This window comes from Mesoplodon mirus, assembly GCF_964341445.2.
Source record: "Mesoplodon mirus genome assembly, chromosome: 18".
Taxonomy (NCBI): domain Eukaryota; kingdom Metazoa; phylum Chordata; class Mammalia; order Artiodactyla; family Ziphiidae; genus Mesoplodon; species Mesoplodon mirus.
The window spans coordinates 51,012,210-51,033,331 of NC_138994.1; the positions used below are offsets into that span (position 1 = coordinate 51,012,210).

The window sequence follows — 21,122 nt, forward strand, 5'->3', positions numbered from 1 at the left end:
AACCTTTTGAGCAGCTCCCACTCCTCTGCCCAGGACACTTTTCCCCAGGACGTCCCCATAGTACCCACCCTTGCCTCCTTCTAGTCTCTGCTCCAAAAGTCACCTCCTCCGGGAGGCCCTCCTTGCTTTATTTCTCACCAGAGCTCTCACCACCCTCTGACATACCATGTATTTCACTGTTGATTTATTTCCCATCTCCACACACTGCTGGTCTGTAAGAAGCGAGATCCCATCCTAGGGACTTGCTCTTAACCACCGCACTACAGGGCCGCAGGTGGCTGCTGCCACGTGGACACCCTGCACTCACAGACAAGGGCTGCCCCCAGCCCTGTGCCAAGGTGCCCCCAATTGCTTCCCCCAAATCCTCAGGCGCTGACAGCCTCCAGCTGGAGCCGGTGCTCCCGGCAGCCTGCCCGCCCCCGTCTGGCGGGCGCCAGCTCCAGGCAGAAGGGCTGGCATGTAATTAGAAACTCCTCAAGCTCCGTAATTGCCAGTTCTTCTCCCAAACCAGGAGGCTGGTGCTATTTTGAGTCGCCTTTGTTGCCGGCTGCCTGAGGTCTGTAGAGAGGAACAGGCTGAGAGCAGAGCCAGGCTGGCAAGGGGGTGGCCCTGGGCAGGGCTGGTGAAGTCAGAGGGATGGCATGGTGGAGAAGGGCTGGCGAGTGGCCAGAGGCCAAACGTGGCACAGAGAGGGCTGCTGCTCCTGGGGGCCCAGCCCGTGGCCTCCTCCCGCCTTCCTCCAGCCCCCCTGCTCCCACCCATGCCCCAAACAGTGACATCACAGCAGACAGGCCCATTCATTCTTTATTCAGGTGGCATAAAAATCACTACAAAAACTTTACAAAAGAGCCTTTGGGAGCTAATGCCCCCCACCCCTCGGCCACTGAGACACCAGGCAGGGGGGACAGAGGGGAGAGGAAAAAAGGGGAGTCCCGGCAGTGTTGGCACCTCCGAGGACCAGCGGGGAGACTGAGGCGACGGGGTGGGCTGGAGGCTGGTGGGCCTTGGGCAGCTCAGGGCAGAGGCAGCTGCACGGGGTGCTCGACCTCCACCCACACGTTTAACCCCACGACAGTGCTCGGCACCCCCGGGCCACCCCGTCTCCCCAGCCTGATGTCCACTCCTCCCCGGCCCTCCGTCTCTGGTAAACAGGCGTGGAGGCGACCCAGCCAACTTAGGGAATAACCTACCTACCTTCCTGACAAAAATGAATCCACAGCTGCCCTCCCGCCCAAGCCCCAGACGAGGACACCCCCTGAGCCCCTTTGGAAGAAATGACGTGGGATCAAGGCCCATGGTTCCCGGATGCCCGCCCTCCTCCCAGCGCCGCCCCTCCCCAAACTCCCCAAGAGGAGACGAGAGAGTGGCTCCCCTCCTCCCCTCTCCCAGACTGCGCCCCAGGCCCCCGCCCGCAATCCCACAAAGCTGTTTGGAAAGAGTCCCATGATTTGAGAGGCTGGTCCAAGCAGGGACTCGGGCTGCTGGCGGCCACAGCCCCTCACTTGGGGCTGCTAGGTTGGGGGTAATCCTCCTCCGAGGGGGGCGCAAGTTTTAAGTCAGGGTCGAAGGGCTTGTCTCCGCGAGGGAAGACTTTCTGGTGCTGGAAAAAGTCCCTGTTGTCAGGGGAGTCCTGCTGCTCCTTGAGCTCCGGCTGCGCGCCAGGATTGGGGTTCCTCACGCTGCCCACAAAGAGGGGCAGGCTCGTGCTGTCCTCGAGGATGAAGAAGAGGAAGGGGCGGTTCACGCTGAAGGAGGAGAGGGACATGCGGGACATGGCCGTGCTGGTTGTCGCGGCCGCCTCCACGCCGGCCTCTCCGAGCTCCAGCGTGGACTGATGCTGCACGCTGGACACCACCAGGCTCTGGTCTGAGATCCCACGCAGGTCCGGGTCCTGGAACAGTTCCTGCAGGCCTGCGCAGGCCAGGAGATGGCTGGTCAGAGCTGCCTTCTGCCCCGTACGCTGCATGGACCTGCCTGGGAGGGTGTCTGGCATCCCGGCCAGGGAACACCTTGAACCCACAGACTGCTGGTTAACTCCTATTTAACCTGCATGTATCAGCTTAAAGGTTCCTTCCTCCGGGAAGCCTTCCCCGAGCCCCTGCCCTGAAGTCCAGACAGACGCCTTTTCAATAGTTCCCTGGGTGGACTAGAGAGAAGCTCTCTGTCTTATCACTTAGCGCTGAATTGTAAGTACCTGATTCCTCCTCTGCCGACCCCGTGAGACTCAGCTCTTCGTACGTGGTGGGTTCCTCGTGCCTCTTGCAGCAGAGTCAGCGAGGCTCACATGCCACCCCTGGCCCTCCACCCAGGATTCTTTGCGATGCTCAGTCTTGGGCAGAGCAGGTCCTCATTCCCTTGCCCCACCCCCTGCCCAGGACAGAGAGTCCGAGGGTGCATATCAAACCCTCTCACCTCCCTAAGCCCCAGAAAAGGCCAGGACACAAGTCTAGCTCTGACTCAGACCTGCCGGCTGGGGGCTTCCTCCTTACCCACCCCGTCCGGCTGAGCCGGGAGCTGTCCCACGCCCGGCCTCCTTACCCAGCTGGCTGAGGATGGCCACCAGGTCCATTTGGTATTTCAGATGCAGCTTAGGCAGCTGGACTGTGGTGGGCCTCTCCCGCAGCAGGGGCTGGTGCAGGATGCCCCAGCTCAGGTTAGCCAGCACCTGGGACACGTTCCACTCAAAATGGGTGGGCATGATGACCACAAAGCTCATGTTGTTCTTAAAGGGGAAATGAGCCACCTACAGACAAGGCAAGGAGACAGCATGAGGACCAGAAAGCACCCAGGCCGAGGTGGGGGCTGGGCCAGCATCGCTTATGAGACAGTCCATCCCTCACAGGTGTGTGTGGGGTCTCCCTGAGCCTCCACTTCCTCACCTGTGGAGTAACACTACCTGCACACACTGCCGGCTGACATGTGACGGAACGAGAGAAGCTTTTAGAGCTTCTGGCCGAGTGTCTGCACATAGGCGGCGCCCACTCAGTAACTGGTAGTTTTCTCTCTCCCCCTCTGCTACCAGCTAGCCCGTGACTCAGGGTGAGGAACCCCCTGTGTCCGCCTCTCACTTCCACGCATACAATGGACCAGGTTGCCCTAGCAGAGGAGCCGCTGCCAAGGGTGGTACCCTATCCACTCCTCTCTCCTCCATCAGTGACTTTGCCTGGCTGTGTATTTATACTGTGATTTGGGGTAAGAGTTCATGTGAACAGAGTTTCCGCAGCTAAAGAAGCGTGAAAACCACTGGGCTCCATGGGCCCTGGTGGATGTCACTCCTCGGGCTCCAGGCAGAGCACCCAGGGGGCAGGACCCCTGCGGCGGGAGGGGGAGTGCCAGTGTCTGGCTACCCGGGCCAGCCCGCAGAGGGCGGGCAAGACAAGAGGAAGGCCAAGGAGGGCCAAGGATGGAGACGGAAGGGTGAAGGAAGTGTGGGCAGGACCCAGCCTGGCGGGAAGGAGAACCAGATGGACCACGTGTCAGGGGGAACCGGAGAGAAGCTGGGACACTGCTCCAAGGGCCTGCCTCGCCCACAGCCCCTCTCAGAAGAGGCCTTGTGAAACTAACCAACACTGCCGTCTCAGCCACAGCCGACCGGCCCAGGGAGCAGCCGCTTAGGCCAAGGGGACCATGTTTAGGCTGGAAGCAAGGGAGGCTGCACCTGAGATAGCTTGACATAGCACTCTCTCTAATCAGAATGTTCCATCAGGATGCTGACAAAGCCATCCCAATCAGATCCTCCCTTCCAAGGAGCACCGTGTGAGCGCTCAGGTCGCATCTCCCAGGCTTCAGGGTGCTGAGGCCCTGTGCTGCCCCACGACCCATGGGTCCTCGTAATAAACCCCCATAACCAAAGATCACCTGGGACTCAACTCAGTGTCCCTTCCTCAAAGAAGGTTCCCTGACCACTCTAGCTAAAATACCTTTCCCCCCACTATCTGAAATTATCCTGTTGATTTATGTTTGCTCGTGCACTGCGTGTGTCTTCCCTCCCCGGAGCAGGGATCTGGTTTCCTTGTGCTCCACTAAACCCGCAGTGCCTGGAGCCTCAGTTTCCCTGGATGGGGGCACAGCGAGACCTTTCAGAGCCACCTGCCCCGGTGACGTGACTGCAAGGAAGGTGGGGCACACCCCTGACCCCTGTGCCTGCTCCACAGGTGCCCACTCCCTTCTCCACCTCCCAGCACCCAAGCCCAGGCTGGGGAGTCAAGGGTGACCTGGATCTCAGGCTGCTCCAGCAGATACCAGCGCAGCGGGTACGTGCGGGCTTGCATCATGTCCACCGGCACCGTGAACTGCTCGTCCAGGTGGAAAGTGTCTCTCCGCGTGAGATTCGGGTCGAACTTCCTCCTCCAGAAGCCTGAATCCAGCAGAGGGCAGGGGCCATATAGACTGGGATCAAGGTAGATTCTACCCCACCAGTCTCTTCCCCATCCCACCCAGAACCCAGTTAAGGGATGAAAGGTGGAGGCTGAGGCGCCAGGGGGTGCTGTGCCAGGTGATACCCAGGTAATCTGAGGTCTGTTCCCTGGAGCGATTGCAGAACCTGGACTTGCGTTCTCCCCTGCCCTGCCATGTTCCCAGGAACCTCCCCTGGGTCTTTTAAGACTCGGTTTCCTCCTAGGGAACTCTCTCCACATCAGCCCCATCCAGTTCCTGGGCCTCCGTCCTGCCACACCATTACCTGTCTCCTACCCTCTCGGCCCAGGCCTGGGGAGGAAGAGGGACCCTCAGAAAAAAGCGTGCCTACGGGGCAGGGGTAGGGTCTGCGGGCAGGGACCCGAGAAGGGGAGGAGCGCACCCTGGAAGTGGATGGCATTGAGGAGAAGCAACACTGTGTCATCTGGCAGATCTGAGAGGAAATCCTCAATCTTCCCCTCTGTGGCCTTCTTCACCCATTGGTTGATGTTTGCCAGGTCATCCCTCTTCTTTCCCGTCAGGCTCATGGGCTTTGCACCAAAGAGCTGTTCTGATTGTTCCAAGAAGTCCTCTCTGATGGGAAATCCTGCACAGAATCGCCCACAGGCTGTTGCCAGGACTTGGGCCCCACAACCACCTGTGCTCCGACTGGCTGCCTGAGCCCACACCCATCTCCCTCACCCCTGTCCACCCCAGGGCACAACCTAGGGAGTGTCTGCCACCAGCACCTACCTTTCTGCAGGTACATTCTGGCAGCCAATCGGAAAGCCCCAGGGCCCAGGTCCTGGCAGAGGCGGCTGAGCAGGTGGGGGAGGCAGGTCCCTGAGTCCACGTGAAGCACCTGCTGCAGCCTCTGCAGCGTTTGGTTCTGAGCACCTGGAGGGGACACAGCAGCTGTGGCCCCTCCCGCCCCACTGCCCTCGCCTGTCCCTCTTGAATACCTACAGTGAGCATGCCCACGAGACCACACCTTCTCCTCCCATACCCTGAACTGGTCTGAGGGACAGGACTCCCAAGTTTACTTTCATCTCTGTTGCTGCCAATCTGGGCAGCCTCAGCCTATTGCCTTCCCTCTCTGGGGAAGGTCCCACAGTGAGACCCTCCAGTCCAACGGAGACATTGTACCTATCATATTCTTGCACAAAAATCACCAGAAGCACATCCTGGGCCCAATCCCTGGGATTCTCATTCACAGAGACGAGTCTGCATTTTTACCAAACATCCAAGTGACCCTGATGGAGGAACCACCTGCTCGTAAACTCGGGGGTAGGTAATGAGTTCCTACTGGCCTCCCAGCTCTGCTCGTCTGGACAGGTGCTCCCACAGTACCTAGTGCCAGGTGAGACAGTGCCAGGGCCACACTCAGAGGCGACAGGATCAGGTTGGGCCTGGTGGAGCTTCGGGCCACCAGGGAGAAGAGATCTGTGGTGAAGGCCATCATGGCCTGGGCCAGCCTGCGGGTCTGCTCTGGGTTTGGGGATCCCTTACAGTCTCCTGGGCCCTTCTTTGGGGCAGTCTGGCCACCAGGCTCCTGCAGGGACAGATTAGGGGTCAGTGGGGTCAAAGGGTCAGCTCCAGGTTCTGTGTTGAAGATCTCCTTCAAAGCCCCTGTGCTGGGGACAGCAGGGCCTTGTCCCAGTCCAGACATGGGCAATGGCATTCAGAGGACTAGGTCCCTTCCTCTGGTCCCTCCCACCCTCTCCCTTCAGGCCTCAGCCTCACTGCCACCCGCCCCCCATTTCCTTGCCCCTGCTGATGGCCCTCCTCCCTCAGGCCCCGCCCACTCTTCCCCAGCCCCACCTGGTTGTACCTGGTTGGCCAACTTGAGGAGGGAAAGTGGGGGTAGCTTCTGCTGGGTCTGCCCGCTCATCAGCTGAAGAAAGGAGGAAGCAGATGGAGAGCAACCCTTCCCACAGGTCTCCCCACCCTGCACCAGCCACAGGCGAGGCCCCCCTGGGGCCTTCCTCCCTGCCGTGCCTCTCTCTCCCCAGTACCTGCAGGCCCAAGGGCTCCATGGTGCTCACAGGAGAGAACTGTTGAGAAAGGAACGAGGAGAGGCGAGGGAACCCCTAAAGCCAAGATCTCCCTCGACCCTGCCCCCCTCCTCTTTGCCCGGGACCCCTGGCCTCTCCCGCTGCCACCTCCCCGCCCCACCCAGACCGCGGCCCAGGCTCACCGCTGAGCAGGGGCTTTGCAGGCAGGACACGCTGAGCACCAGGAGCCCCCAGAGCAGCGCCATGTTCCTGTGCGGGATGGGAAGCCTCCGTTCCTTCCTCGCGCCCACACCCGCCGTGGAATCCCACCCTCACGCTCACGGGCAGCCGAAGCCCTGAGCCATCACCAAGGAGGGGACAGCGACAGCGGCAGCACACACGCCCAAAGCACAGCACTCTGAGCGGTGAATTGCTTGAACTCCCCCCTGTATTGCTTTTTCCCCTTTGTGTTTTCTGGTTGTTCACTTTTCATGCACTGAAAATGTTTTTGTTCATAGGGGGAAAATATTACCCAAACAAAAAAATGTCCCCATTCTTCAAGGCCTGGTGTTGTGAGTCAGACCTGGGTTTGAATCCAGGCTGCGCCTCTTGGCAGAGGACGTAGGACATCTCCCTTAACCCCTCTGGGCTTTGCCTCATCTTGTAAAATGGTGGCGAAAGTCCCTACCTTTACCCGTGTGTACTGCGGGGACCAACCTAAGTCAGTCTTCGTGAGCCCTGGCTACACGGCCTGGCACTCAGCAATGGCTGTTGTCAGTCCAGCCCAAGGGCCCTCTTCTGGGAGGCCTGAGCTGCAGCCTCCTCCGCACTGGGGCTCCCACCCCAGAGCTCCTACCCACTGGCTGCCCATCGGCCCACCTTTGCTGGCTGGTCTGCTCTTGCCCACAAGGGTGGACGGGACTGTGGTCTCAGCAGGGGTGGTGGGCTGGGCCAGAGACTGGCCTTGTTGACCCAACAGCAGAGCCCAGTGAATGACTCTGGCCAGAGCCACCTTTGGACTTACGGAAAACACAGGACCTGGCCCCCTCTCTGCCCCAGGCTGGCTCCGGGAAGCTAGGCTGGCGGGTGGGGATGGGCAGGTCTTGGTCCGGCCTCGGAGCAGGTCTCACACACACCCACCCTGCCCCCATCTCAAACATCCTTCTATCACCCCTGGCCCCATCCCCATCCCACACAAGGACCCTTGGCCAGGGCCCTGATCTCCAACCTGGGCTTCTGAATCTTCCTGGCAAGAAAAGACTTCCAGTCTTTCACTTCCCAGAGGGACTACCCCCAGAACCTCCGCCTTGGTTCCTCATTACCCCAGGAGACAGAGAAGTGACAGGTCTCCTGAATAAACTCAGCCCAGACCCCCTCGGCTAGGTGGGCAGCTCCAGGCCAAGCCACCCATCTTACCTCGGCAGGCTTCTCGCTGCTGCACACGATGTCCCTCTGGCCCCACTTGGGTGCTCCCCACGCTCTGCCCGGGTTCCAGTCAGCCCAGCTGAGCCCTCCCCTGCCACCAGGACCTTTGCTCTCAGCCAACCCCTGTTCCAATTGCTTTCTCTTCTGGTAAATATTGACCTGCACATCCGGTTAAACATTGATACTGGGACCAAAAACCCCTTTCCCACCAAAGCATCTAATACTGGGACAGCTACCTGGAACCCCCGTAGATGTGGGTCCCACTTGAGCCTGGAGAAAGGAGGTTCAGGAGACGGTCGATGAGGCTGTCCTCAGCCGGAAGGCAGATCCAGGAAGGACAGGGGCCTTCCAGTGACCCCGTGAAGTGAGAGGTTATCCCTGTCTTAGTCAGGCTCAGAGAAGCTATGTGACCTGCCCAAGGACACAGAGCTGGGCTCAGAGTTACATCCAGGTTCCTACTTCCAATGTCCTTTCCTCTCCCCCATAACTGCCTCCTCCTCCCAAGAGGAGGGAAGCGGAAACTGCAAGAGACGACGCAGGGAACCCAGGATAGGATGATGCCCATCCTCAACCCTCACATGCCCAGGCTCCTGGTTGGATGCCTCCAGCCTGGATCCAGAAGGCAGGGGTGGGGAGAGAAAAGATGCAGAGGGACACAGCCTCTCCCAGCACCCTACTTCATCAGGAGCAATACCTCCTTACCCTCCTCAAGGGTGAGGGTTCTAGAAACTGGCCTGGGGCTGCACGAACCAGAAGCCCTGTACCCAGTACCGCCTGAAGAACAGTGATCAGGCTGCCTCCGCACCTCCTCACTCTCTCCTCGCTGTCCTGGAAGCTGCAGGGTTTCAACTTTTCCCCACCCTGGCACCGTCGTCAGGAAAAGCCTCACTCAGGGACCTCCCCAGTGGTCCAGGGGTTGGGGCTCCGCACTTCCACTGCACGGCCGAAAAAAAAGAGAAGCCTCACTCGGTTCCATGGCTCTTCCAAAGAATTTATTGATCATATTTACATCTATTGCAAATAGTGAGAAGGCAGCAGAGGCCCCGCCTCAGACCTCATCTCTGCTCCAGAATGTGAGGACCCGGGGATGCCTGGGTCTTCCTGTCCCCTGGGGGAGGGAGACCTGAGATGCAGAGATGATCCTTCTTGCCCCTTCTTTCAGGGTCTTGGACCTGCTCCCCCAGGGGCTCTGGACCCAGGGGCTGTCTCCTCAGCTCAAGGCACAAACACTGTAGTGACGGGTGGGCAGGCAAGGCATGGGGTCGCTCCTGGCAGCCACCACCGGGCCCAGTCCATCTTCTCTCCTTTGGTCCCGCCCTCTTTCTTCCCCTACTGGTCCCACACTGGGCAGGGCCTGGCTGGGAGGACACTTAAACCCCCGCCCAAGGCCCCTAACTCCTGGACCATGGCCAGCCCTTAGAGGCTGGAGTCCAAGCACCATCAGTGTCCTGGACTGGGGTGGCATCCCCGTCCTTGCAGGACAGGGGCAGAGAGAGCCCAGCGAGGGGTGCTGTGGCTGGAGACCGGCTAGGCAGGGAGACTCTCCCTTCCCCTTTCCAGAGCTTCCTGTCCCCATGTGGATGCAGAGGGTGGAGCCGGGGAGAAGAGAGGGCAGCGATGCTTTCTCCAGGCTCTGCCTCTTGCTTCCTGCTGGCTCAGTGGAGCAGCATCGCCCCAAGCCATGAACGAGATCCCTTCTGGCAGCCTCAGTGGCTCTGGGGGTTCAGGAGCCCAGACCTCCATGCCACCTTAGCTGGCAGGCCATGTGGGTACCCAGGGCATGGGGCCTGAGGCTCGCCAGGAGGGATGCTGCTGGGGAAACAAAGGTGAGGGATGGACTCCCGGAGGACGTGTGCCCACCTCCGCCTGGCCAGCTCTTGCCTCGGACTACGCCAGGAGGCGGATGACCCCGTTGTCTGAGCCCAGCAGGAGGTGGCGTTTGGTGGGCAGCAAGGCCAGGCTGGTGAGCGTGCCACGGAAGTTCTCGGAGCTGAGCTTGGTGGTGGCCTGGGAAGGCGGCTCAAGCAGGGAGCAGACGCCGATCTTGTTGGCCACGGTGCCGGTTACCACCTCGCTGCCGTACAAGTCGAAGGTGTGGATAGGGTCGGAGGTTGACTTGTAGTGATGCGTGGGCTTCTGCTCCAGCTCCTTCCAGACAGTCAAGGAGTGGTCCGAGGAGGAGCTGACCAGGACACTGCCCTCCACCGCCTGCCCAGGGAGAGCAGCGCCTCAGCAGGGCCCAGGGTCTTCCTGTTTCCTCCCATAGGATCTCCCAGGAAGACAGGGCGTCCTGGGCCGGGGACAGGCTGCCACCCTCCCACGTTATATTAATGTTAGTTAACAGGAATATATTAAGTGTCATCAACCTAGTCATCATTATAATTTGGGCACTTACTATGTCAAGCATTGTATTAGGTACATTAAACGTCTTACCGTGGTTAATCTTCATAACAACTCTATGAGGAAGGTGTTGTCATTGTTCCCATTTTACAGAGGAAAACACTAAGGCTCAGGAAAGTTAAGTAATCATACAAGGTCACAGAACCAATAAGTGGCAGAGCCAGGATTAACACCCAGGCTGACCCCAGAGACCTCCTGATGCTTTCTTGGAAAGTCAGAATTTAGAGGCACCCAGAACCCAGGATCCCCTTGGGGGCCCTGGAGGGAACCAGGGGCTGCCTGCCCCCAGCAGTGGCAGTGCATGTGCCCTGGCTGCCACTGAGGATGGGGAGGGAGTCCCAGTTGCCTGGAAAAACCCTCCCACAAAGAGCCCTGTTCCTCCCCTCCTGCACCTCCCTGAGCAGTTCCTTGAGGTCTGTGACTGAAAATGGGCTGGGGGTGGAGGTGGGGGCAGGATTCCCATGCCCAATCCGCCCCTGCCCGCACCAGGGACAGCCCAGCCGGGGGCATGGACTCTGCTCAGTGGTCTGGGGGCAGTAAACAGCCTCCCAGCTGAGCTTTATTTAACCTGACTGGGTCATGGACAGGGCCCGACCCCTGATCCTCCAAGCAAGACAAATATGGACAAGGGTTACTCATTAGAACATCGCCAGGAAGCAGCAGGGTCAGCTCGGCCCCCCGGTTCCTCCCAGCGGCCAGCCTCCTGCCGAGGCCCCCGTGGTGCAGCTGACTCCTGACCCTCCCTGCCCATCAGCCCTCGGGCAGGTATAAGGGAGGTCAGCTGGAGCCTGTCCTGGGTGGGCTCTAAGCAGAGGTGAGGGCTGGAGCACTCAGCCAGGAGGGGAAGGGAACCTGGTCTGTCACCTTGATCTGCAGGATGTCCCCTTCATGGGCAGGCCAGCCACGCAGAACCAGGCCCGTACGGGTGTCCAGGAGCACCATGAAGCCCGAGGAGAAGCCGGCCACCACGCTCCGGCCGCTGGGGCTGACAGCCAGGGAGCGGACAAGCCCAGGGTTCAGCCCGCCGCTCAGGCGGAACTCATGCTGCGGGCAGAGGAAGACAAGATGAGGCGCCACCGCCTGCTCCAACCCGCATCTCCCCGAGGTCCAGTTCATCCCCCAACCCACACAGCTGGAAGGCCTGAGCCTCGTCCCCCATCAAGGGGGGGGGCTCCCCAAATCCCAGAGCCAGAGTCCCACCCCCCACCCCCCACCCCCCAGGGTTTGCGGATGATCTGTCACCAAAGAGAAACTCTGCCCTGGCCTCCTCTCTGCAGGGGTCTCTCCTCCCTGCCAGGCACCCAGGCCAGGGCTCAGGGAACAGGATGCCCCTGACCTGCAGGCCAGGCTTCCGGCAGTCTACAAAGCGCAGGGTCGAGTCAGAGCTGGCCATGGTGATGCTGGTGTGGGGGGCGGGCATGACAGCCACGGCGGTCAGGGGCACCCGGCTGTCCGACGGCTCCACCATGCGAAGGGTCTTCCCTGGGAAGGAAAGGCACGGTGGATCTGGGTCCCGGCCACTGATGGAAGAGCCTCGACTCCTCCTATCCCCCCAGCGCACCCCGTACCTGCCTCCCACATCCCAGGAAACCTCAATAAATGCTGCTAAAGATGTTTCTTTTTTTTTGAAGATGTTGTCGGTAGGAGTTTATTTATTTATTTATTTATTTTTGCTGTGTTGGGTCTTCGTTTCTGTGCGAGGGCTTTCTCTAGTTGTGGCAAGTGGGGGCCACTCTTCATCACGGTGCACAGGCCTCTCACTATTGCGGCCTCTCTTGTTGCAGGAGTACAGGCTCCAGACGCGCAGGCTCAGTAGTTGTGGCTCACGGGCCTAGTCGCTCCGCGGCCTGTGGGATCCTCCCAGACCAGGGCTCGAACCTGTGTCCCCCGCATTAGCAGGCAGACTCTCAACCACTGCGCCACCAGGGAAGCCCTAAAGATGTTTCTTGACCCTCCCACCTTCCTACTTCCACGGCCAAGCCAGGCCCCTCTCTTCACACAGCACCCCCGCCGAAAGCTACCTCCCCACCGCCTACCTCAATGCTACTCTACCTCCTCACCCCCTGCTTTTTAACCTTATTTCTGCCTACAGTGATGACAAAAAATAAGTGAGCAACTGATTACCAACCAGGTACTATGTGCTCCACGTTAAGCCAAACCCCTATGCATTATCTTCTAAAGCAGCTGTTCTGATTCCCATTTTGCAGATAGGAAAACTGATACTTCCAGCAGCAGTGACCTGCTCAAGGTCACTCGGCAAGTAAGTTGGCAGAGCCGATTCAAACTTGGGTATGACGGATTCTGAGTCTTAGATGCTCCTCTCTGTGGCCTCACTGGGTCACCCTAAACCACATACCATTATACTCCAACCCACCACCCTTGGTGGAGTACAGGACAGCAGCAACACAACAGACCTCACCTGGGCCTGCTCACCTGTGAAGGGGTCCCAGACGTGCACAGCCCCGTCACAGCTCACCACACACTGCGGGGCCTCCAGCTGGCCCACAAAGAAGACACTCTTGCGGTGCTGGGCATAGACGAGGCGCGAGGCTGTCTCACTGGTTCCGTCCCCAGAGTTGTAGAGGGGCCAGAGGCGCACAGTGCGGTCCTTGCTGCCACTCAGGAAGAAGTCCTCGCTGCTCAGGGGCACCACACACTTGATGGCCCCTGAGTGGCCGGGGAAGCTCTGCAGGCGGATCTGGTGGAAGTGAAAGTGGGCATCCTGCTGGTTCACGCCGATCTCGTACTGCCAGTACGCCAGCCAGTTCCCACTCAGCCCGTGCGCGCTCCGCGGCAGCTCCAGCTTCAGCGCGTTGTCCTCACTCTGGTTGCTGAGGTCCCCGCCACCCACCCCGGAAATGGGGCCCAGCGGGCCGGGGCTCTCAGGCTGGGAGTCATCGGGGATCTGGATGCGGTTCCCGACCAGGACGCTCCCAAAGGTCCCCGAGTGGCCGTCGTCCTGGGGGCAGCTCCCACCCTGGGGGTCCCACTCAGGGCCGGTGCTGGGCGCGGTGGGCTCCACGCTGGCAGGGTTGCGATTGCTTGGGCTCATGCTCTCCAGATACAGCCCCGCCAGCTCCCCCACCAGCTCATGGTTGGGGACGATTTTCCTGATGATGTCACCTAAATGGGAGCGGGAGAGGTCCTGAGATTAGGGGAGATGGCAAGCGACTGCCACCACCCACCCAAGGGCTCGGGAACCACAGAAGGCAGGGCAGGTACTGTCTGTGCAACTCTAAGCAAGTAACTCTTCATCTCTGAGCCTATTTCCTCCCCAGGAAAATGTGGATTCATTCCTTCAGTATGGACATGTGAGCATCTTCCACATGTGCTGCGTGCCATGCTGGGCATCAGAAACAGAACGGTGAACAGGACAGGTCATGCTCTCCCTCCCACAGCCTAGATTTCAGTGGTGGGATGACAACATATCTGACCAGGGCTGTTCATCCTATTCAGGGCGATGACACACGTAGACGCTTGGCACAGGGCCTGGCCTATACGGGAAGCTACGTGAACAGTGGGCTGCTCATTCCTCTCAGACGGCTGCTAAGACGTCAGTCCGGCAGGCTGACTGCCATGCCTGCCCCAGGGACAGGCCAGGCTGCTCCCGTGCCTCCTTGCTGGCCAAAGCTCAATCCCTGTTTATATGTCACTGGGACTCGGGGGCCTAAGGCCAAATCCCTTTGCTCTGACCCAGAGAACTGTGCTTAACACCCACTCCTGACTCTAGGGGCTGGGGGAGCATGGGGCCCTCCCAGGGGAAGAGTTGTGGCCACAGAGGCTGGGAGGGGAAGTGATGGGCCAGTACCCAACAGGCAGGAGAAGGGCACGTAGATTGTATACGCCATCTCCAAGGTGAACACCTTCTGCAGCTCGTCCAGCAGGGTGGGGTCCACCAGCCGCAGCTGCCCATCGGAGAAGGCCACCTTTGGCAGCTGGCCCTCACTGCGGCCCACGGACTCCAGCTTCAGATCCTGTGGGCAGGAAGCCCGGGGAGTCAGCGGAGGCCACGGCCCCTGGCCAGCCCACCCCAGCCAGGTAGGTCTGCCCACCTGGTGCCGAAGCTCATGCAGCTGAGAGAAGATTTGAAAGAAGGTGGCCACAGGCTCGCTCAGGTGCTGCTGGACCATCTCCTGTCCGATGCGCAGGCAGATGAGGGCGATGAGGCTAATGGTTTTCATACACAGGACAGTCCGGGCCTGGGCTCCACTTGGGAACCTGGAAATAGAGCTTATAAGCTCCAGCCCCCACTGACTCTGCAGGGCTTTCCCAGATCTATCCAAAGCTGTAAACGAAAGGAGCTCTAAGACCAAGTGGTCCAGACCAGATGAGGAAACGAAGGCACAGACAGGTGTGGCTTGCTCAGGGTCACCCAGCTGGGATGAGAACCAGGACTCCTGACGCCCCGCACCCCAGGTCGCCCCCTCAGCTGGGCTGCTCCCCTGTGGGGTGGTGCAGGGCCCTACCCCGTGACGAGGGAAGTGAGGAAGCTGAGCACGGGCAGCAAGACCTCGTGGCTGATACGGGGCAGGATGTCCATGAGGGTGGTGTCTGAGAGGTACACGATGATCTTCTGGGTCAGAGTCACCGCTGCCAGCAGCCCCGCCTCCTTGCGGCTGTTCAGTCGACTGGGGCCTGAGGTACTACCCGGGGCCACCTAGGGCCACAGAGCAGATGAGGGCCAGGTTGCCTCACAGACCACCGGGAACCCAAAGAGGTCCTGGGCCGGCCCTCAGCCGCCCAGACCCTGGCTGCCAAATGGTGACTGACCAGGTAGCTGATGTAGGGCAGGTACTGGTAGGTGAGGACGGGCTCCCCGTACAGGTGGGCGACGTGGAGGAGGCAGCTGAGCACGGGGCCCGACACTATATCGCCCAGTACTGGTCTCTTCTGGTAGACGGTGCCCACGCTCAGAGGGGGGCTGTCGCCACTGCTCACGGTGAACTGCTGCCGGGTGGGCCCTGCCAAGGAAGGGCCAGCAGCCTTGAGTAGCCAGTGGAGGGCAGGAGGGAGGTGGGCCTTCAGGGACTGTGGCGGCCACTCCTGCTCACTCTAGCTTGGGGTCTCCCCGTGCCTCACCCAAGGAAGGAAGGAGCTTACAGACTGGGACCCAGGACCGGGCCAGGAGGTGGTCCGAGGTGAAAGTGGGAAGGAGCCGCTACAGGGGGACGAAGATGGGCAAAGGGCTGGAGGAAGCCCCATCCCCGGCCTTACCCACGTAACACGACGTCAGCAGGCGGAGCAGGTTCCGGGCCACGTGGCGAGAGGCCACGGTGGGGCCGAGCTTGGCGGACAGCCAGCGGACCATCTTGCAGGCCGTATCTGCAGGGCGGGAGCAGGCCCTGAGCTCATCAGATAACGGGGCGGCTCACTACTCCCCCACCCCACCCCACGGACCCCGCCTAGCCGACGCGGACTCCAACTCTGCCCAGGAGCCCAGCCAGCGCCTGGCCACCCCATGCCACCACCCTCCCTTTAGCAGCTGCAGAGCTGGCCCATGGGAGTCTGGCTTTGGGGCTGCTCCAGGCACCTCTACTCGGGCATACCCAGCAGGAAGGTGACCCTTTCAGTGAATCTCCCCCAGCTCCGAAATGAGGCCCTGGCTACCACCCCACTCTGGCCTCTTCCCGTTCCGCTTCTCTTCACCCTCTCGGTCTAACCGCACTGGCCTTTCACAGATTCTTTAATGGGACCGTGACAGCCTCAGAGCCTCGCACATGCTGTTCCCTCTGCCTGGAACGCTCTTCCCACCGCAGAACCTGCCATTTTTGCCCAGCTACCTCCTCCTCACTCAACCTCAGCGGGCCCTACTTCCAAGGAAGCCTTCTCTGACCCCTGAAAATGAGATCTAAGCGCATGTTCTATTCCCTCGTGGTAGCCAGCCACGCTGTTTGTAGCACTGACAGAACTCACGCTTACGGAAGACTGCCTACAGCATGGACGTGAGCTCCAGGAGGGCAGGCCCACGGCTCTGCTGCGTGTGGATCTGCTCGACCCACTGCTTGGCACGGGGCAAGGGCTCCGCACATGATGACTGTTAGACCAACACCTCCAGGCCTGAGAACTCACCAAGAAGGATCTTCCGCTCTTTGCCCTCCGACTGCTCGGTCAGTGGTTCCTCTTCTTCCTCCCCGTCAGCCCCGCCGTCACTGGCCACAACCGTATCCATGGACAGCACCGTGTTGGACAGCGCGAGCTCAGACGCCTCGGGGACCTCATCTTGCTCCCCCTCCCCCTCCTCCAACACCACACAGCCTTCCTCCTCCTCCTCCTCCTCCTCCTCGGAGCCCTCGCTCTGCTTCAAGTCCTGGCTGCTGTCACCTGACTTGAGGCTGCTCTTGTCCACCGGGGCGCCCCCCTCGTCTGCCACCCGCTCGTCGCCCAGGGAGGTCTCGCTGGTGCTGCTCTTGTCACTCAGCCGGCCCAGGCTCACAGCCTCAGCCTCCTGGGGCTGAGGGGCCTCGGCCACGTAGAGCCCGGCCTGGAAGTCCTCTGTCTCAGGGAGGTCGGCCTGGTCGTGGAAGCTGACGCCAGACGTGTAGTCCAGGAGCCCCAGGCCCGAGGAGGCAGCTGGCTCCCCATCCATCTGGATCTCCTCCCCAAAGGCACAGGAGCTAGGCCTGGCCCCCAGGAGCCCGCTTTCCTCATCCTCTGCAGCCCCTGCCAGGCCCTTGCTTTCCTCCTGGGAGGTCTCCACACCCGCCAGCACCTGCAGGACGTGGGGCAGCAGGTGGACGAGAAAGGCCTGCAGGCCCAGCCGCACCATGAGCTGGGCCACGAAGCAGTCGGTGTACAGGTAGAAGCGGCCGTGTAGCCGGCTGGGGCTCTCGTAGGCACCGATGAGAGGCTTCAGTAGGTACTTGTTAGCATTTTTGGGGCCCAGTGCCTTGGCGACAGGTTCAAATAGGTACCAGGCCGTATACACGGCTGTGTGCTCCTCAGACATGAGTGACAGCACGAAAGGCAGCAAGATCTCCAGGCCCTCGGGGGTGATGTCACCCAAAACTGCACCCAGTTGCTGCCACAGAGCAAAGACCAGCTCCCGCCCCTGGGCCTCGTCCTCCACGCGCCTTGCCTGGTACAAGAGGATGAACTTGTGCAGCGCGGGGAAGTACGGAGGGAAGGGAACCACGGAGCTGAAGAGGCTGAGGAGCTGGGCCGGGCAGGGCGGGGGCAAGCCCTGGGAGACGGGCCTGTACTCGAACAGCGGGTCCAGCTTGCCCCTCCCTGCAACCACGGGGCCTTGACGGCCACTGAGCTGCAGGAGCGTGTCCAGCACGGGCTGCAGAGACACAGGGACCTCCTTGGGATGGCGTGTGCAGAGCCCCCGAACAGCCTCGAAGCGTACCCACAAAGGCGCATCAGGCTGCAGTGTCCGGACCCTGGTGGCAAACACCATCTCAGCCAACAGGACACCCAGCGCCTGCATGTCCCGATGGAAGAGGTCCCGCAGCTGCACGGCTCGCTGGACCTGGGGCTGCTGAGGCACCTCCAAGCGGCCCCCCAGGCCTTTGGTCAAGAAGTTGCCCAGTTTCTCCAACTCTTCCAGAGCCTGCAGAGGACCGAAGCCCTCCGGAAGAAGAATCTTGCCCTCCTCACCTTCCCCGGGGTCTACCCCAGCAGCTTTGTTCCGGCGGCCTGGTCGAGAGGCTGAGGCCCCTGAGAAAGGCAGGAGGCCTGGAGGGGCTTGACCAGAAGAGGAGGAGGAGGAGGAGGAAGAGGAGGAGGAGGAGGGGCCCAGCTGGTCACCTGCCTTCCCAGTCAGGGAGATGGAATCCAGAGCTTCTGTGGCCTGCTCCAAGTCATCCTCCCCCACCACGGGCCTGTCCCTGGCCCAGGCAGCCTCACGGGGAGTGGCCTCCAAAACCGGCCTGCCTGTTCCATTCGCAAGCTGTGCTGGGAAGTCCTCCCGGCCTGTGCTCTCCTGGATGGTCTGGAACAACAGCCTGGGGATGAGTGGAGGTTCAGGGGCAAGGGCAGGGGCCCCGGCCAGGCGCCGGGGGTGCGGCTGATCGAAGAGCTGCACCACGCCGTAGCTGGTCAGGTGCGTATGGGCGTCCACCAGGTGCAGACACACGTTCTTCTCCTTCACGGCCTCCTTGCCCTGGAGTTTGTAGCCAAAGGTGAGGTCAATCCAGTGGTGTAGGTCCTGGGACACCTCTCGGCTCTCCAGCAGCGCCCGGTGGGCAGCCACGAACTCCTGGCTGGAGCTGCACCAGGCCGGCACGTCCAGGTCAGGCATGTCAGGGTGGATGGAGCAGAAGATGGAGGGATCGGTGTAGAACTCGGGGATGCACTCATCAGGTGTCCAGCTCTGCATACGCTCCATGCTTGCAGGATACTCATGGGGCTCCCACTGCGCCCGCACGTGTCCACAGAGCACCGACCGGGGTGTGCGCCGAGCCTTGTACACATAGTATGTGATGTCAGAAAGCACGTCAGAGATGTGGTGGGGAACGTGCGGTGGCTCCCCGCCCCCCGCGCCACCTGCCACGAACGCCTGCCGCGTCATCTCATACGTGAAGTCCAGCTGTTTATCCCCCTTGTTGAGGCGGAACTTGGACTTGCGCAGGTCTCGGAAGCGCCCCCGGGGCGTGGTGAAGTCCACCACCCAGGGCAGCACTGGGTGGTAGTTGGGGTCCCCCTGCCGCCGACCTGCCAACCGATTCAGCTGCATGAGGTAGTGGAAGTTGCTGATGCGGCCGTGGACCCAGTCTAGCACGAGGTCCCTAAGTTCCTCCTGGCAGGTGGGACACCCAGGTCCCCTCCCTCCCTCCTCTCCAGGCTCAATGCCTGCTCCATTTCTTGCTACAGACATCTCCTCATTCTCATCCTCTCTGAGCTTCTCGTAAGCACTCAGGTCCAGCCGTAGCTCACTGCAAAGCTTCTCATCCACAGCGATGTGGTGCAAAGATAGGGCCCCACAGGCCAGTCCCTGGCGGTGACAGGCATCCATGGCCCTCAGCACGCGGAAGAGAATGAAGAGCACCTTGGCTTGGCTGTTGGTCAGCTTGGCAGGGCTGAAGGTGACCACATCATGCAGGGAGAACTGCACATAGGGGTGCACCACGTACAACATCTCTGGTGACTCCAACAGAGCCTCAGCTCTCAGAAGACTGGGAGAGGCAGGGTTGCCCCGAGGAGGACAGGGGCCATCTCTGGCATGTGATGGGCACTGGGTAGCTTCGCCCACTGGCAGGAAGGGGCAACCATAGACCCTCTGCAGAGCTTGTCGTACTGAGTCCAGGGCAGGGACAGCTGCAGGAGCAGGGCTATGACTATAGGGCTGCCCATAAGTGTGATATGCGTGGCGCCACAGGTTGCGATAATTCTGGGCAGCCACATCCTGCATGAAGCGAGTGAGGGTCTCCGGGCTGCCGGACCCCTCCTCAAAAGGCAGGGAGCCCAGCGGGTAAGAGAGCCTCTGTTTCCGCAGCCCGTGGACCTCCACTCGCGTCCAACCGGGGGGCAGCCTCTGCACGGAGCGTTGCAGGAGAGTTCTGACTTCCGCTTCGCCCAGGCCTTCAGCGCGGGGACACGGTCCCGGGGGTAGCCGGCGCTCGCGGAGGCTGGCCAGCCAGCGCGCAGGCACTAGGGCCACCACGTGGGTGCCCCCCGGGGCTGGAGCCAGCTGCCGGGCATCGATGTTCAGGTCTCTCTCCACGCTCCGGAGCAGCTCCTCCATGTCGGGGCTCGGGGGCGGTGACCAGCCCTCGGCCTCGGTGGTAAGAGCGACTTCCCGCCCCCTGCTCCCCAGGGCCATCCCCTCCTGGCTGCCTGGGGGCGGCGCGGGGCTGAGCCCGGCCACGGCCCTCCTCGCCACAGCTTCCGGAGTGCCAAGCCGGGTGGGTGGGGATGGGAGAGGGACAGGGGCTGGGGCGGAGGAGGCGGGGGTGGGCCGGGGACAGAGGGGGCGCGGGGGCGCACTTACCCCTCAGCAAGGTCCTGCACTCCGAGAGCGGCAGGGCGGGGGATGCGGGGCGCCACCGCCGGGCTCCACCGTGACGGGTCAGCTGATGCTGCTCACGTGATCGCCCCGGCACGGAAACAACCGCACGTGGCTCGACTGGTCCGGGGGACCCCGCCTCCCGCCCGCGCCACCGCCCGGCCGGCCTCGGCGCCCTCCCTCCCAGCGCTCTGCTGGGCCCGGTGGCGGCTTCGCTTGCTCGGGGTGAAAGGGGCAGGAGAGGAGAATACTGAGCGACCCACGGGATTTCCCCTCCCCTCCCTACTTCCTCCTTCATGTGCTGGGTCGCGGACCTAGGGAGGCTTTCCCTAGAGATGGCAGACTTTAAGTGGCTCATCATCCCTGCCACCACCCCGCCTCCCTCTGGTTTTACAGAGAAGAAACCCGAAGCCGGTTTTGGGGGACTTTTGGGACTTTGGGGGACTTTTGACATAAGTCACTCCACCGCCTCCATGCTGCCTACCAAAAAAAAAGAGCTTTTAGTTTTACAAAATATTTCATCAGTACCATTCCATTTGGCCCTCACAACACTCAGTGAGGTAGGAGGGACGGTTACTATTTATATTTTACAGGTGAAAACCAAGAGCCTCCAAAGAGGCTTGTCCAAGGGGCAGAATGGAGACTTAGAAGGTGGTGCACAGATCCTTTAACCTGGAGTCCTCCCCACTGACAGACCTCTTAACGCCTTTTTTTTTTTTTTAAATTCTGGGCAATCTGGGGGAGAGAAGAGGCTCAGGCTCAAAGGCCTGGAGTTCGTGGGAGGAAATGTTCCCCCAAGACTTCCTGTTGAAGAGCTGCCTCTGCTTTGCTGCAGAGCCTGCCTGCTGTGGTCAGAGCCTTGCAGATGCCACGGTGGCTGGGGGGAGGGTGCAGCACGGACAGGGAGCGGAAACCAGTGAGCTGGCACCCAAACTACAGGACTCCTTCAAGGGGTCTCAGTT

General features: G+C 60.9%; 2 protein-coding genes across 5 annotated transcripts; both read right to left on the bottom strand.

The window, feature by feature from the left end:
* Nucleotides 1–786: 786 nt before the first annotated feature.
* Nucleotides 787–8,231, bottom strand: SERPINF2 (serpin family F member 2). Of its 2 annotated transcripts, none has more exons than XM_082602964.1 (10): nt 8,051–8,231; nt 6,593–6,659; nt 6,411–6,449; nt 6,227–6,289; nt 5,746–5,947; nt 5,149–5,292; nt 4,799–5,002; nt 4,215–4,357; nt 2,539–2,743; nt 787–1,911 (listed from the first exon to the last, which is right to left on the bottom strand). In XM_082602964.1, the coding sequence occupies exons 2-10, from the start codon at nt 6,653–6,655 to the stop codon at nt 1,499–1,501; spliced, it is 1,476 nt and encodes a 491-aa protein (XP_082459090.1). In that variant the 5' UTR covers nt 6,656–6,659; nt 8,051–8,231; the 3' UTR covers nt 787–1,498. The 2 variants fall into 2 exon arrangements, with proteins under 2 accessions (XP_082459090.1, XP_082459089.1); XM_082602963.1 differs by lacking the exon at nt 8,051–8,231 and adding an exon at nt 7,806–7,926.
* Nucleotides 8,232–8,793: 562 nt separating this feature from the next.
* WDR81 (WD repeat domain 81) lies at nt 8,794–20,410 on the bottom strand. Of its 3 annotated transcripts, XM_082602962.1 has the most exons (10): nt 16,284–20,410; nt 15,429–15,536; nt 14,985–15,175; nt 14,681–14,871; nt 14,267–14,432; nt 14,023–14,188; nt 12,648–13,337; nt 11,551–11,696; nt 11,079–11,258; nt 8,794–10,022 (listed from the first exon to the last, which is right to left on the bottom strand). In XM_082602962.1, the coding sequence occupies exons 1-10, from the start codon at nt 19,975–19,977 to the stop codon at nt 9,702–9,704; spliced, it is 5,853 nt and encodes a 1,950-aa protein (XP_082459088.1). In that variant the 5' UTR covers nt 19,978–20,410; the 3' UTR covers nt 8,794–9,701. The 3 variants fall into 3 exon arrangements, 2 of the variants coding, with proteins under 2 accessions (XP_082459088.1, XP_082459087.1); XM_082602961.1 differs by having other exon boundaries at nt 14,023–14,432; XR_014291834.1 differs by lacking the exon at nt 8,794–10,022 and having other exon boundaries at nt 11,137–11,258; nt 12,634–13,337.
* Between the last annotated feature and the right edge of the window lie 712 nt (nt 20,411–21,122).